We start from the raw sequence: 16,043 nt of genomic DNA on the forward strand, positions 1-16,043 counted from the left end.
TTGAGTTTTCAGTGAGTAGGTGTGGAGAATAACAGCCATTTTTCCTCAAAAGAAAATCAACAGTGCAGTCATTTTTCACTTGTTTTAATTAAAATAATACACACCACATATTTCAGATGATGATAAACACAGTCATGATAAAATATTCCTTTTTTTTCCGTTGAATAATTAAAAATTGCTTATTATTACAAAGGGTGTACATATTCTTTGTCATACATTTTGCTTTTATGTGAGACGGTACTGTCAGTTGAACTAAACACCAAAAAAACTTTCCAATTGCTCTGCGTTTAGTAAGTATTTCTGTGTGTACGTGTGCATATTCATTTTTGTTCATTTGTGAAAAAATCATAGCTTAAGTGAGATTAAACACTAAAATATTCAAAAGCCACCAACAACACAGTTTTAATTACAGACAACGTAAGTTTGTTTTCACCAGCATCGGAATTTTTTTGTTGTTGTTTTGATGATCCTCAGGAGGGAGTCCAGATTCAGGTCCTCCAGCTGACCGAGGAGCTGGCCCAGGGGTGGCTAGGAGGCGGCGGGTTTGGGTTTGGCCAGGTTGGCTCGGACACGAGCCTGGTCCACGGCGTCCAGAAGGTTCTTTGAGTCCATGGCCAGGGTGTGAGCGGCAGCCAGCATCTGCCTCTTGCACTCCTCCTTCAGGGAGGTGATGGCATTCTGCTGAGCCAGCCGCATCTTGCTGATCAGCTCCGCCATGTCTTTGTTCAGCAGCTTCTGGGTGCCTTCAATCTGGGGGACAGACAGGGGCATGTTACTGCTCAATCACTGCTGGGGAAGAAGGACCATAGAGTGTTTCAGGATTTTGTGCCAGCTTCTGCTCTGAATTAGTTTAATTGTATGAATGGTTTGATATGAGCAGCCAGTTAGTTCACTGTGCCAGGGTAATGGGTGGCCAAACAATCCCACACACACGCACATCAGAACCCCACCTCTCCTCTTAGAGATTAATCAGTACCAAATCAAACTGATGCTAGGAAATTTGCAGCAGTCAGGTGACACTTTAACTTAATTCTGTTAATTCAATAGTCCACTGCTCTCCTGCTTGAATTTCTATGCAAAAGTGACTTGGAGAAAAATCTGGTTATTTTATTCTCTGGAGAGGCTCAATCACAAAAGACTTTTGCAGCCAACATGCTGCAAAAACATCCTATGATTTGTATCTGCCACAAGAGTAAACATTTCAGGCAACGCTTAATTGTTGGCTAGTTGTTAAAACAGCTGTGATGGGTGGGGCAATGCCAATAAGGTGAGTGGAAAAAAAAACAAAAATTAAATTGAATAATAAAGGTTGAAGGTGGAAGAAGGGAGTATGGAAGGCAGAAGAAATGCATAGTGTATGAACAGAACCTGAGAGCAACATCATGCCTAGAAATCCTTATACTCAGCCTATAAGATACTGGCCATGGAACATTCAGCTGCATATTACTGCCTGGACACTAGAAATAAAGTAAAAATGCAGGTAGTTTTTTTTAATGAACACTGATTGACCTTGAATAGTAACGATTAAAGTCCGTCCATGCATCCATCCATTCTCTAACTGCTTAGTCCAGATCTGGGTTGTGGAGGCAAAGGGGCAAGTAGAGCAGCCCAGACGTCCCTCTTCCCAACAACTTCCACCAACTCATCCCGGTGGATCCCAAGCTGATTCCAGGCCAGCCTTTGGATATAATCCCTCCAGTGAGCCCTAGGTCTGCCCCTGGGTCTCCTCCCCGGTGGCCGTGCCCGGAACGCCTCCAGAGGGAGGAGCCAAGGAGGCATCCTTATTAGATGCCTGAACCACCTCAACTGACTCCTTTCAATGCGGAGGAGCAGTGGCTCTACTTGGAGGTCCTCCTGGACAGCTGAGCCCCTCACCCTATCAAGGACACAATCTCACTCTTTTGGTCACTACCCACAGCTTATGACCATAGGAGAGAGTAAAGAGGAAGATCGACTGGTAAATCGAGAGCTTTGCCTTTCGACTCATTAACTTCTTCACCAACACTGTTTGATAGATACAATGTCCGCATTACTGCAGCCGCTGCACCTAGATGGCAGTTGATCTTTTTCCCTCACTTGTGAATGAGACCCCAAGGTACTTGAACTCCTCCTGGGGCAGTTGATCTTCCCTTACTTGAAGGCCACAGACTTGGAGGTGCTGATCCTCATCCCGACTGCACCACACTCGGCTGTAAACCACTCTAGTGTGCATTGAAGGTTACAGTACGATGAGGCTAAGAGGAGAACGTCATCTGCAAACAGCAAAGATGCCACTCCTATGTCCCCAAACTGGACACGCAATACCTCGGCTGCACTTTGAGATCTTGACCATGAATACCAAGAACAGGAGGGGAGACAAAGTGCACCCTTGGCGGAATCCGACACCCACTTTGACTTAATGCCGAGAATGCGAACACAGCTTTCGCTCTGAGTATACAGGGACCGAATGGCACACAACAGCGACCCCGGCACCCTATACTCCCTATACTCACATGCCTTCTCCAAATCCACAAAACACACGTAGACTGGATAGGCAAACTCCCTTGCCCCCTCAAATACCTGCGAGAGGGTAAAGAGCTGGTCTGCTGCGACCTGGACAAAACCCGCATTGTTCCTCCTGAATCTGGGGTTCGACTATCTGCCGAAGCCTCCTGGAGAGTGTGATTTCCCGATAATTGGAACACACCCGCTGGTCCACCTTCTTAAAAAAGTCAATGAAGAAATTTGAAACGCTGCTTTGCGGATTTTAGAGCTCAACATCTTGTATAATTTTTATAGTGTTATTTAATCTGACAGTATTCTGTTATATCTTTTGAAAAACCAAATATAAGTAGCTACAATGCACATGGGGGGCACATACAGACCCATTTGATCTGCCTTGATGAAAGGACAGAACTCACACTGGATCAAAAGGTCACACCTGATGCCAGAATTATGTGGACCCAGACTATGCAGAGAAAACACAATGAATCTTTGTTTTTCAGTTAGAAGGAGCTATATCTGTGAAACACCAGGGATATACTGTATGCATCAGTACTATCTGGAAATCTGAGCACATTCTGCTGATCCATTACAATCTACAGCCAGTATCAGACAACTGAGCGAGGATACAGAGCTGGCTGTTCATGTTGAACCGGTGCAGGAAGATGCTATCAAAGCACTCATCTGACACCAGACCAGGGCTGTAAGACCCATACTAAAGAGAGCTGCACATTTGTATGCACAAGAGCTGACCTGTGTCTGCAGGGAGAGACTGCATGAGGGCAGAAAGACACTGAGAGAGCGAGGAAGGAGAAGAATCACGACAGGACGAGAACCCGGTTCCTCCATACCTCCGTCCTGATGGACTCATGGAGAGAAGGCAGAACGTCATCCACACTGCGAGTCAGATTCCGCAAGGTTAGCCCCACCGTCTGAAAGAGATACAACACCATGTCTGACCAAGAGATTTAAAAAAGAGGGAAATACCAGTGGAAATGTTACAAATCTGCTGTGGATATCTAAACAATGCATCCAAAAATTACCAGGTAAACATTTCACAATGATAAAACAATATCATCAAAACTCAATGAAATGCAACACCACTAGTAAGAGAGTAGGTATATGTCTTTGTTTCTGTTATAACATTTTGGATGCCCACATTCTGATGCTGCACTTCATTATAAAACTTTTATGAACTCGCTATAGTAGGCAACAATATGGAACAGTTCTTCATTATTTCTACTTTATTTTATGATTAATTGATAACATTGTAATGTATCGCAACTAACATTAGCTAATTTCAATTCATTGTTATGGAATATATATGAGATTAATATTCCAATAATTCATTGAACCATCCCTGCTTTTGACTTGAGGCAAATTATATTCACAAATCACATCATTTTAATTGTGCACCTTCTAGGCACATGCCTGAGAGGCATATAGGACCAAAGTTAAGCTTGGAAAATTAGCTTTGATTAAAAATATCAGCATCTATATGTGCATATTCATCCTGAAAAAAGACTTGAGGGCAGTTATAAATCATTTATTCTCCCACTGCTACTTCAGAGAGGAGGAATGTCTTGCCCAGACTTGTGAAAACGTATACATGCTAAGATTTTCAATGTGCACACCGTAACATTTTACACTCCTTTTGAAGGCACTGTGGCTAATTAAGACAGAGGGAGGCAGGCGCCCTTAACTACAATTTACTACTGTATGCACCAGGTTTATGTGTATGTTCTGAGTTCACATTAAAATAACAACATATACATTCAGCAGTTAAATTCTATGGCCTTTCTGACCTCATTAACGCTAAGTGTTAGCTGCTGTCCATGCCCTTCCAAAAATCTATTTACATTGCAGGAGAAGACAAATTTTTATTGGCATCAACAATATGTTATTTATACCAAAAACGTGTATCTTTGATGTAGAACCTTCTCAGGAAACACTAGTTACATGGGCAGTAATATATATTTTACTCTGAAGTCATGCAAACACCTTACTCAATAACAATACACCAAATAAGTGACTGATGATGAGTTTACTGGTATCAGCACCTATCCAAAATAATAATAATAATAACAATAATAATAAGGTGTTATTATTATCATTATTATAATTATTCTTGTTATACAGAACTTAGAAAGTGCTTACAAAATGCTTCACAAAAAGTAGGTTAAAAGCTATTTAAAAACAAAGAGCAAAACCAACAACAGCAGTAATAGCAAAGGCTACCCTCTGTCTTCAATCTGGATTTTGGAATGCTCAGAAGGGTCTTAACCAACTCAGACTATGCACTGGCTGATAGGGGGATAAAAGATCTGCAATACAAATAGGGGCTAAAACATGCAAAACTTCAAAAATGATAAGTAAAATCTCTAAATAAATGCTATATCTTACAGGCAACCAGTGCAAAGAGGCTAAAATAGGGTGATGTGAACATCTCTATTAATGAAAAGGATTAGGCTCTAGAATACAGGAAAATACAGGGCTTTGATGACCACGTATCTGATGACCGAAATATCACCAGCAGGCATATGTAATGGTACATGTAATAAGTAGTTTCAGAATGTGTCAAATAGCCATTATTTAGAATACTGTCTGAATTTAAATGATAACCAGAGGAATACCCATTTATTCTCCAGTGCTTAAAAGGTCTATTCTGAGGCACAGCAGACAGAAACAGGCCTAGTGTTGGGGGGACATGGGAAGGTCTGTCTGTTGGATTTTACTCAACATAATAAGCCCAGCATCCCTTGCTACAGTCAGACCTCAGAGTCAAATAGGTATTCAAAATACTTTGCCAGTTTAATGCCCGTAAACAAACTCCTGCAGACCCCTGAAATTTTTTTCAATGAACCATGTTACAAACCAAAACATACAATCATAATAAAGAAGAATGAAATGATTGGTGAATATATATGGTCCATTTGTAACTGCCATGGGTCTGGGGTTGAAAGGGTTAAGTTACTGTAATTACTTAACACTGGTCTGCTTACTGTACAGGAGAACACTGAGACAGCCAAACAAGCTGAGACACTAAGTTTTTCACAGTGGAGGCCAATGGTATGAAGAAGAGTCAGAAGCACATTTCATTGCGAGGTGTCAGCATACAATTACGTAAGCGTAGGCAGGCCCCAACATGCAGGCCACCGGATCCCGCCCCTCCCCTCTCCCCCGGTCCACCCTCCCGTTGACGGACACTTACCTTAACCACACCAACGTATTCTGAGGGCGGCAGTGTGTTGACATCGTTCTTCAGCTGCACAACCACCTTCACCACCTCCATGACAAAGTGGTAGACCTGGTCATCAGATCGGTCGATCTCGGCTGTGGGGGCCGGCTGGAGGGAGGAAGGGAGAGAGTGCATGGAGGTCCATCAGCATGTTCACACAGGCTAATGCTAACGGTGCAGGGTCATAATGCTCCATCCAGACACTTACTCATTCCTCCCAACAAGGCAGGAAAGTGCTGAGCTTAAGATAAACACCAGACACGCTGTGTCACTTAGGAACACATTTCAGTAAGGCTGTGCTTAAGGTAAAGCCCACAAAATATATACATACACAAAAAGAGTTTGTATGTACATATACAATGTAACTAGATAATTATATGGTAGAAGTTTCTTGCTGAGTGTTGCAAGGCCAAGTGGCATGTTATCTGCATGGTCAAAAAATGTATCACCATCTCTGGAGCATAAATGTGTGTGTTTTCATTCTTTATTTCCCAGTTTTTTCAATGTATCTCGCCTGTAATTGGCAAATTATGCACTAAAAATAAAGATTAAACATTAAGTTTAATTAAGTCAGAAAACGCCTTTCCTGAAAATCATTATGGTGCTACCTTTACAAGAGGTCTGTGAAACTTTTCTAACTAAAGAGACTGGACTAATCTTTAGTCCAAAGCAGTGTGACGGTACATAGCCATGTGCTGACAGGAAGAGGCCTTTTAACAGTCCCATAACACGCCAGCAGACCCATGCCCCCCAGGTAATCCCTTTATACACAGACAGTGCTCCCTGAAACCACCCAACCCCCAACCGCTTACATTATTGCCGTCTGGAAGACAAGACCCTTCACAGCAAAGGAAACTATTCCTGGTAGCAAGCTTCAAAGGTTTTAACACCCCAGCGTTACAGTGGAACATCTGTGTTGTGGAAGAAGGCGGAAAGGAAATGGGGGTCCGGTCATTACCTGAGCGCTTAGTCTTGGAGGCTTCTCGGGGGGGCCGGTGAATTCAGCTGGTGGGGGAAAGAGAGAGAGGTGAGGCTTTCTGAGGTTGGAGGACGCTGGAAAGCAGGCTCACAGTGGGCAGCTCGGCTCCAAAGGACCTCGCATACCCAATAACTATGTTCTACTTTATGATTGTCTAAACAGGGGTGAGGAAGCTCATTCCTAGAGGACCACATCCGCTACTGGATTTCAAGCCAAGTTTATGGCCCTGCAGCTGTGTGTTTCCCCACCCTGACTCTATAAGGCCTGTATCCAGTTTAGCTTCAATATAATTTGAGATTAACATGCAATTAACATGAAATGTTAGTGAAGAAGACTAACCAAATTGAATAGATGAATATGAAGCAGTTAATTTAAAGTTGAGAGCCAAACTGGGAAGGAATTATATGAACACTTCTGACCAAAATGAAAAAGTAATATTTCAAAACTACTACAATTAGCAGCTCATTTATATACGCCTTTTAAAAAGTAAACTGAAAGCAGGTCGCTTTCACAGATTGTCATTTTTGGGTTAGAAAAATTTCATCAGGCATGAAAAACGAGTAAACAGATATAATGTATAATGGGTTGATAAATTGGGGTTATAAACCACAAAAATGTAATATTTTGGTTTAATGGCTAATTAATTCTGTATGCAAATGTGACTGGAGTCAAAATGATGTAATATGTGATAAAACAGTGTACCATCGGTTTGCAAAGCAAAGATGTCCAGCACAGTACAGCTCGTAAAATCTAGTGTTGATGCAGAATTCCTAAATGGAATTTGACACATAACTCACCATATCCTGGCTCCTTTTCAGGTGTCTGTGTGAGAAAAACATGAGAATGAAAATCCAATTTCAACAGTGTTTTCAAACACTGAACATGGAGTGACAATGTTCTATTTACATACTACGCAGAAAGGAAATACTATGTATCATTGTGTGTACTCATCTGATTTTGTTTTTATACAAAAGTGGTATTTACAACTTTGACAAAGCTGCACATTTTGGAAGACAACAGAAGTGGTGAATCTACGGTGGCCAAGAAGTGCAAAACACAAAGTACAATGACTTTACAGGCAAGCCCATTTGTTTTGAGCTTTGTTGCAGTGTTTTCTCAGTTGTTCTGGGTAATGTACTTTGTTGTACTTTGTACTTCCAGGCCACCATATGAATCAGACCTCACCATATGAAATATTAATATCGTCACAATTCCATACATGTTCCAAACACAGAAAGGACATACCACTGGAGTTTTCATGTCATCTTGTACCATGGGATCCTGCACAGGAAGAACATGTTTAGATTAATCATAAATATAAGGATTGGTGTTTGTGACAGAAAATATTGGCTGACGTCGCAAAGCAGTCACGGCAAAGTTGCAAAAAATTACAGAAAGATGAAAAAAGCAGAAGAAATCAAGGAGTTTAAAAAAAACTGATAGATCTCATGTAACAGTGGGAAATTATTTAAATAGCATGTGCAACTGTAGCAACAGTAACAAGTGCGTTAACTTTAAGAAAAAATCAACAGGCAGTAACCAGCTTCTAGGAACAAATAGCCAACAAGTAAAATACACTGATAAGCTGGTGCACTTAGTCGCTGTTAAAAATAGAACACGCTCAAATTGCATTCTGAAATAAAACACAGTTACCTTGTGTATGTTTTTATTTCTTAAAAATGTTGTTTTGGTACATCATGTTATAAACTGACAGGTTAGGTCTTGTCACTGAACTTTACTGTAATGAGCAAGAATAAATTTCCGGCGTCTGGAGCCGCTCCAAATGGTAAGGGCCTAGCACTAAAGGGGCGTGGTCTAGCTCCAAAAAGGAGGGTTACACTAAACTCTGTCCGTTTGGAGCTAGGCCACTCCCCTTCAGAGGTAGACCAATACCCTTCGGAGCTGCTCCAGGCGCCAGTAATACCTTTCTATAATGGGGAAGGAATGCTAGGCATCAACATTGTTGACAGGAACTATCAAAGTTCTGACTGCAACAATTGACAATGATGAGAATCTTGATCTATTCCAGAATTTTTTCCCCCAGCATTTGGCAATATTGTTAAAATGTGTTGGCTTATACAAATAACATTGTAGGCTACGTAAGGTTGTGACCACCCAGAAATATAGAGAGAGATTAGTCTCAATATTATTGACAATTGTATGAATCAGGATCCATAAATAAAAGACAAGTCACAAATGTGTTTCACCATGCAGACAGCATATTTCTGTGAATTAAAAATCTGGAGTTAGACAAAAAAAAAGTGTGAAAGTGTTTTATTTCTGTAATTTATTTTCAGACCTGAGCTCTGGCTTGTGTTCAGGGTTCACCCAACGAGAAGTTGAGGGAATGACAGGATAAGATTATCTAACAATAAAACAATACAACACTCCCGCACAGCATTAAGGTCCCAGGTTCAAATCCCAGCCTGGGCCTTTCTGTGAGGAGTTTGCATGTTCTCCCTGTGTCTGTGTGGGTTCCCTCCCTCAGTCCAGACATGCAGATTATGCCTCCCATACATTAACCGACTTCTACACAAAAGTCTGACACATTCTCACATCTAATAACAATTGGTCCTAAATCATGGGTTTTAGTCCTAGAGGTGCACACATTTTAAGATTCTGCAAAGACTGGGAATCATGCAGCTTCTCATATTACAAGATTTCAACAGGATTCATTTGAAGTTTTTTTTACGTCATTGAGTGCATGCATGTCTCCTGATCCGCAAATCCACATTCAACACTCCACAAATTATGCAGTTGAGAACGTCTTATTGCAAAAAATTGGAAAAGAAATTGGAAAAATATTTTTGGTTTTCATGAAAAAATATATTTGTGCAACAGGGAAATACGTATTCACAAATACGTATGCATTTGCACAAATCAGTACACAGTCATGTAAATTACAATTTACAAGACAGTTGAAAGATATGTGTGTGATAGTAAAACGCATTTGTGACTTGTCTATTATTTATGGATCATGATAAACAATTTCTTCAAAAAAATTGAGACTACTCTCTCTCCGTAAAACTAATGCTTTCATTTTCCATAATGTGCTGTGGCTGTTCCTTTTGAAAGAGGGTTCCTAATAAAGAATAACGACTGCTTGTCCCCATTTCATATTGCTTAACTGAAAGCCTACAGCTCAAATCAATGAATTCCAAAATGCTGAAAGCATGGCCAAATGGTCATTGAGGCTAAGCCATCTGTGGAAAACATCATACAACAGTCAAGAGCACATCTCATAACAAATACTGATTTGGGTTTGGTCACTTGATTATTTCAGTAATCCGTGATTGATCATCCGAGTGTAGATCTTTGTAACTGTCCTGGCTGGCGTTACCCACTTACAGCATCCAACTGAGTGTTTTTGTAATGTTAAAGTACCCATGAGGCTGAGGTAGATGAATGCCAGCCTGGAAGAGCTGGACTGAGTAGTACTATGATTGTTTCAGTTTTGTGACTGTAGCTAAGACAACTAGAACCAATGTATCGCATTTGTACTTCCCAGGTCAGTACATGTTTTTTCAGGGGCTGCGCTGTTTTCAGATCAGTACAGAGAGGTTTGAGGGAACTGTAGTGAGTGGGCTGCACTGTTCCCAAGTCAGTACAGAGAGGTTTGAGGGGACTGTAGTGAGTGGGCTGCACTGTTCCCAGGTCAGTACAGGGAGGTTTGAGGGGACTGTAGTGAGCGGGCTGCACTGTTCTCAGATCAGATTCTCACCAGCAGTCTCTCCTCCTTCTCTAGCCACTTGTTATCCTCCAGCATCTCCTGTTTCTGCCTCTTCAGAGTCTCCTGCATCCGGTGCTTCTCCATCTCCCACAGCTGCTTGGCATCCTCCTTACTGGATGGCTCAATAATAAAATCCCCCTCCTTCAAAACACACACGTACAGACAGACAATAATGAACTCCCCCTCCTTCAACACACACACGTAGACAGACAGTTATGAACTTCACCCCCTAACAAAGACAGAAGCATAGACAGAATGCATTGCTCATGAGGTACACATCTTATTTAGCTTACCCAGATTACTATTAAAATGTTTACAAATATTTGTGATGCACAAATACTTACAACTTTATCTGTTATCCTTGCCTCCCTTTCAATAAAAAAGGTTGAGCACACCTTTCACTCCTGAACTCAGGGGTGAATACTTTCATGCGTTTCAGTGCTCACCGGTCGTCACCAGGGAGAATCAATAACAGATTGAGCACAATAATGCAAAAGCCTATTTGTGCGATTGACAACTCACCAACCCAACAAACATGTGTTGGTTGTAAAATGTTGAGTGCAGAAATCTCCCTTCCCCAAAGAAAAACATCTCTACATGATAAAGTGACACAGCAATGTGAAACTGAGTACCCGCAAAACACCTGGTAAATCCACACCTCCCTGCCCCACGTAAGACCGGCAGGGCAGTGGCAGGGCAGGTAGCAGTCTTACCCCGACACTGCGACGCCGGGGGGTGGTTCTGGGCACCATCAGCATTTTGTTGGAGTCGAAGGGCGACTGGTAATCGCATGGGCTAACGAGGTTGGGCGAGCTGGCACACAGAGTCTCGGGCAGCTGGGAAGCAGGCAGCAGGAGCGAACACACACGCACATCCACACACATATACAGGCATGGACCCAGAGAGTAGCATATACACACACATGCACATCCACACACATATACAGGCATGGACCCACAGTAGCATATACACACACATGCACATCCACACACATATACAGGCATGGACCCACAGTAGCATATGCACACACATGCACATACACACACATATACAGGCATGGACCCACAGTAGCATATGCACACACATGCACATACACACACATATACAGGCATGGACCCAGAGTAGCATATACACATACATGCACATACACACACATATACAGGCATGGACCCAGAGTTGCATATACACACACATGCACATCCACACACATATACAGCCATGGACCCAGAGCAGCATATACACACAGGCACACACATGCATACATGAACACACACACATACGCACACACATCCACACACATATACAGGCATGGACCCACAGCAGCATATACACACAGGCACACACACCCATACGTGAACATACACACACACGCGCACGCGCACAAATCCACACGCATATACAGGCATGAACCCAGAGCAACATATACACACAGGCACACAAATGCATACATGAACACACACACACACACACATGCCCACAGCAACACACACACACACACACACGCACGCACACACAAGCATGCATACACACAAATGTGCAAAGACCCACAACAACACACACACACGCATGCGCGCACACACAAAGACCCACAGCAGCACACACACATGCACAAAAACCCACAGCCACACACACACACATAAACACACATACACAAGGACCCACAGCAACACACATACATGCACAAGGAGCCACAGCAACACACGCGCACACACACACACACACACACACACACATAAACACAAACATACACACACAGGAGCAATGAGCACAAAGCAAAACACTGAAAGCTACACAGTAGCAGTTTAAAATACTGATCCCTGAGGGCAGGAATTGTTTTAGGAATGGACAATTAATAGTTTCTTAGTACATTTGTATCTGCAAACTAACACTTACATTTAACCAGACAAATTGATTTCCACCTGGAATCAAGGGCGAGTTAACTTTTTGTACGGATAAGGACTTCAAAAACATAATTAAGGCCTTATATGGAATGGAAACTAAAACTAGTCCTACCCACAAGAAGCAAAACTGCCTGGCCTGACCATAAAACTCGGGGGGAGGGGGGGGGATATGTAAATAAGCAGATAATTTTCAAGAAAAAATACATGCTCTTTTACATTATGTATGAGAACCCTTTCACATAACACACAGCTAAAACTGAAGCAGCAAAAGCAAGCCAAGATGGGCTAAACACCAAACAGAGGACTTAATGAAATAGAACATGGTTTCCATGCACTGATATTATTCATTTAGCTTCTCTGCAGCCAAAATGGAGCATTGCAGGTTAAGGCACACAGAGTAGCCTACCGCTTTTCCATCTGACAACTTCAGTCTCATAATGGGTAGAGCAACCAGTCAATTTTTAGAACCAATGAAAATTCAATTCAATAATTTATTGTCATGTCACACAGTCAATTGTAATTTGTCTTGGTGTGCCCACATTCAAGACAGAAAATCGACCTAGTGAAATAAGCCATTAAGATACACTAGTATCATTTCAATACAATAAAACCATTAGGTCCATTTTCTCTCAACTGGAACAATGATTGGTTCACAACACATGACCACATGACGGCTCCTCCCATCTAGGGCTTCATAAACCTGATTCTCCCATCATTGGTAAAAACGACAAGAAAATAGATACCTGAATATGTAGGCCTATGCTAAGTGTGTTGGCGAAGCGACCAGGCTTGTTTCTTGATGGCTGTAAATCAGATCACAGATGGGGACATATGAGGCAAGCAGAATAAGACATGGGGACAGAAGCAGTTTAAGACAGCAGTGCAAGTAAGTTTAACAGTTCAAGTCAGAAATTTGAGACAACAGGCTGTACCTTCGGTGGAGGCTCATTGAAGGTGAACTTGGAGTCAAAGTATCGAGTTGACCGCGCCCGGTCCCTCTTTATCTCCACTTCCTGCTCCTTCTCCATCTTGTGGACTGCACTGTACAGGACCAGCCAATCATCACATCATATACAGGGTTCATACACTTTTTCACCAATGATTTTCAATGACTTTTCCATGACTTCTCCACAACCTTTAACTGAATTTCCATGACCAAAACAAATAACTTTATCTCAGCGGGACAATTTAAAATTATTTATTGCAACACTAAGTAAAATTAGGTCTGCATCTGAAACATATGGTGCCTCTCTGAAACAAATAAACACCAGACACACTTAGATACATTCTCTCATATTTTAATTCAAATAGTTTAACATTTTTGTCAATGTCTCAAACAGGGCTCGAAATTGCGACCATTTTGGTCGCATATGCTCCCGAAATTTAATCTGTGCGACCTCGAAATATAATTGGGAGCATTTGAAAATAATTGTTCTGGTGCGACATTTTTTTTTTTTCTTTTTCCAGTCGAACGTCTTTCTCTGTACATTCGCTAGTTGGTACACTCAGTATGTCCCTTGTGAGCTGACGGTGACCCTTCTAACCAATCGTGAGCTTGACATTCTTACCTTTAATGCTGATTTTAAATTGGTTAATATTAGCCTTCAATCACTCCCTTTCACTGCACTCCACTGTCACGCGACACAGGGAGCTAACGCGTTAACTAATGTTACCTGAAGACAAAAGTTTATGTTCAATTTATTAGCGTTATCGAAAGCTGAAAAGCTGAAGCGAACGATTACGGCATTTTTTTTTTGAAACGTTAACGTAGGCTAGTGTTTTGTATTGCATATATTGTTGGTGCTCCTTATATTTTTGGTGGGTGCTCCTAACTTTTTGAAGTTGCGAGCACCAGTGCTACGAAGTAAAAAAGTTCATTTCGAGCCCTGATATATTATTGAAGCTGCACTTCCCTGGCATATTGTCGGCACAGTAGGGCCTACGTCTACTAACTGCTACATTAGCTACAGAAGCGTGCCTGTAAACAGACTGAGCCAGACCGAATTAACTTCTTACACCACCAAAACACCGCAAAGGTTACGTGCCAATTTATGTTTTATTACTATACATACTATTTTTATGATTGGATTCATTAGTAATTACATTTGATGCAACTTTAGCTGTGTTTCCATTACTTTTCAAAAATATTATTTTCCATAACTTTTCCAGGGCCTGGAAATTGCATTTTAAATTTCAATGACTTTTCCAGGTTTTTCATGACCTTACGAACCCTGCATATATTTGACACACAGGAATGCCAAAGCCAACTTAAGTCAAGTTCATTACACATTAACTCAAATATTTTTCTTGAATAACACTGGCCGTACAACAAGGCATATGAGCTACTATAAGACAACAATGTCCTTCCCAGAACTGACACCCACATCTGTTCTGAATAATGTTTGCACAGCAGCTTTGTGTACCTCAGTTTGCATACAAGCTCTGTGAAGGTGGGCCTCTCACGAGGGTCATAGGTCCAGCAACAGGTCATCAGGGAGTACAGGGTTGGGGGGCAGTCCTCGGGTTTGGGCAGCCGGATGCCCTGCTCCAGCTGGTTGATCACATCCTTGTTTTCCAGCCAGAAGAAGGGCTGCTGACCTCGACTCATGATCTCCCACATACACACCGCTGAACACACGCAGAAAACACAGTGATAAAGAGCACCCACATGTACAATAGTGGCTTAGAAGCTTTGAACACACATGCAGGCACACATGCACACACACACACACATTCACACACAACAGCCACAAATAATATAACATGTATGCACACACAGTTCACATGTGGAATAGAGCACTGGTAAAATTTTTAACACACCAATAAACAAAAATGCACATGCAAAAATACACACAAACTGCATGGTATGTTAATAGCAACAAATGCTCGCACTTTAAAACATATTCAGATATGCTGTATTTTCACAGTAAGAGCTCAAAACAGCAACCACTTCCCAAGACAGATCAGCAACCTGACAATGGCAATGACAATGAAACTATAGTGGAGTGTGTTATGTTTTCTCATTTCTAAAAGTGATGACTGCACAGAGAAGGACAAGATAAAAGGAACAGCTATCCATCAGAGATCAACTGTCTAATGCATGACAAGTTGAACAGGCAGTATGCAATTGGATTTCATGGGAGTAGAAAATCGAAATATCAACTTGTCAGAAGGATTCTCATGAGTTTGTTTAAAAATAAATTGTTTAAAAATAAATGCAAGACCTCAAAACAACAGATGACGGAATAAAACTTCCTGTTCAAACATTTTTACAACAGTTCCCCAATGACCTCTTTGCTTTAGTCACTGTTATCATCTGTCACTGCAATCAGTAAATAAAGGAGCGGTTTGATGCTGCTTCTAAGGTGGAAATGACTGGCACGGCCAGGCTGCGTTGTCATATCTCTGAGCCAGAGGGAAATAAAAACATGTCGGGGGAGGGAATTGAATTCACGAGCCGTAAAAAATAAATTAGGTCCCATTCCAGCAAACATCCTCACCTTCATTCAGGATAATTTATTATTTCATAAAGGCTGGAACATTTTAATATCTCCATTGCAATTTTATGGACTATGGATATTTGTGTCCCTGAGTTACCTCTCCAGCAAGAAGACCATCTTGACGAACCCATTTAAGAGGTCCAGGCCAATACAAAATATACCTAAGAACATACATGATTTGTGAGAAAACAGGTATTCAGACCACCTAGGCTTG

At 41.6% G+C, this 16,043-nt stretch overlaps 1 protein-coding gene across 2 annotated transcripts in view; it reads right to left on the minus strand.

Annotated features, from left to right (window-relative positions):
• Window positions 1-68: 68 nt before the first annotated feature.
• ptk2bb (protein tyrosine kinase 2 beta, b) overlaps window positions 69-16,043 on the minus strand; it is a 60,052-nt gene continuing 44,077 nt past the window's right edge. The window contains exons 21-31 of one of the 2 annotated variants that reach the window (XM_035421775.1): window positions 14,753-14,957; window positions 13,262-13,370; window positions 13,073-13,132; window positions 11,142-11,264; window positions 10,420-10,569; window positions 7,944-7,979; window positions 7,496-7,520; window positions 6,678-6,724; window positions 5,693-5,827; window positions 3,333-3,413; window positions 69-750 (exon numbers count right to left, since the gene is read on the minus strand). In XM_035421775.1, the coding sequence (XP_035277666.1) occupies window positions 529-750; window positions 3,333-3,413; window positions 5,693-5,827; window positions 6,678-6,724; window positions 7,496-7,520; window positions 7,944-7,979; window positions 10,420-10,569; window positions 11,142-11,264; window positions 13,073-13,132; window positions 13,262-13,370; window positions 14,753-14,957 (1,193 nt within the window). In that variant the 3' untranslated portion in view covers window positions 69-528. The remainder of the gene's footprint in view (window positions 751-3,332; window positions 3,414-5,692; window positions 5,828-6,677; window positions 6,725-7,495; window positions 7,521-7,943; window positions 7,980-10,419; window positions 10,570-11,141; window positions 11,265-13,072; window positions 13,133-13,261; window positions 13,371-14,752; window positions 14,958-16,043) is intronic. The other variant, XM_035421776.1, reaches the window with a different exon arrangement.

The sequence above is a fragment of the Anguilla anguilla genome, chromosome 6 (assembly GCF_013347855.1).
Source record: "Anguilla anguilla isolate fAngAng1 chromosome 6, fAngAng1.pri, whole genome shotgun sequence".
Taxonomy (NCBI): domain Eukaryota; kingdom Metazoa; phylum Chordata; class Actinopteri; order Anguilliformes; family Anguillidae; genus Anguilla; species Anguilla anguilla.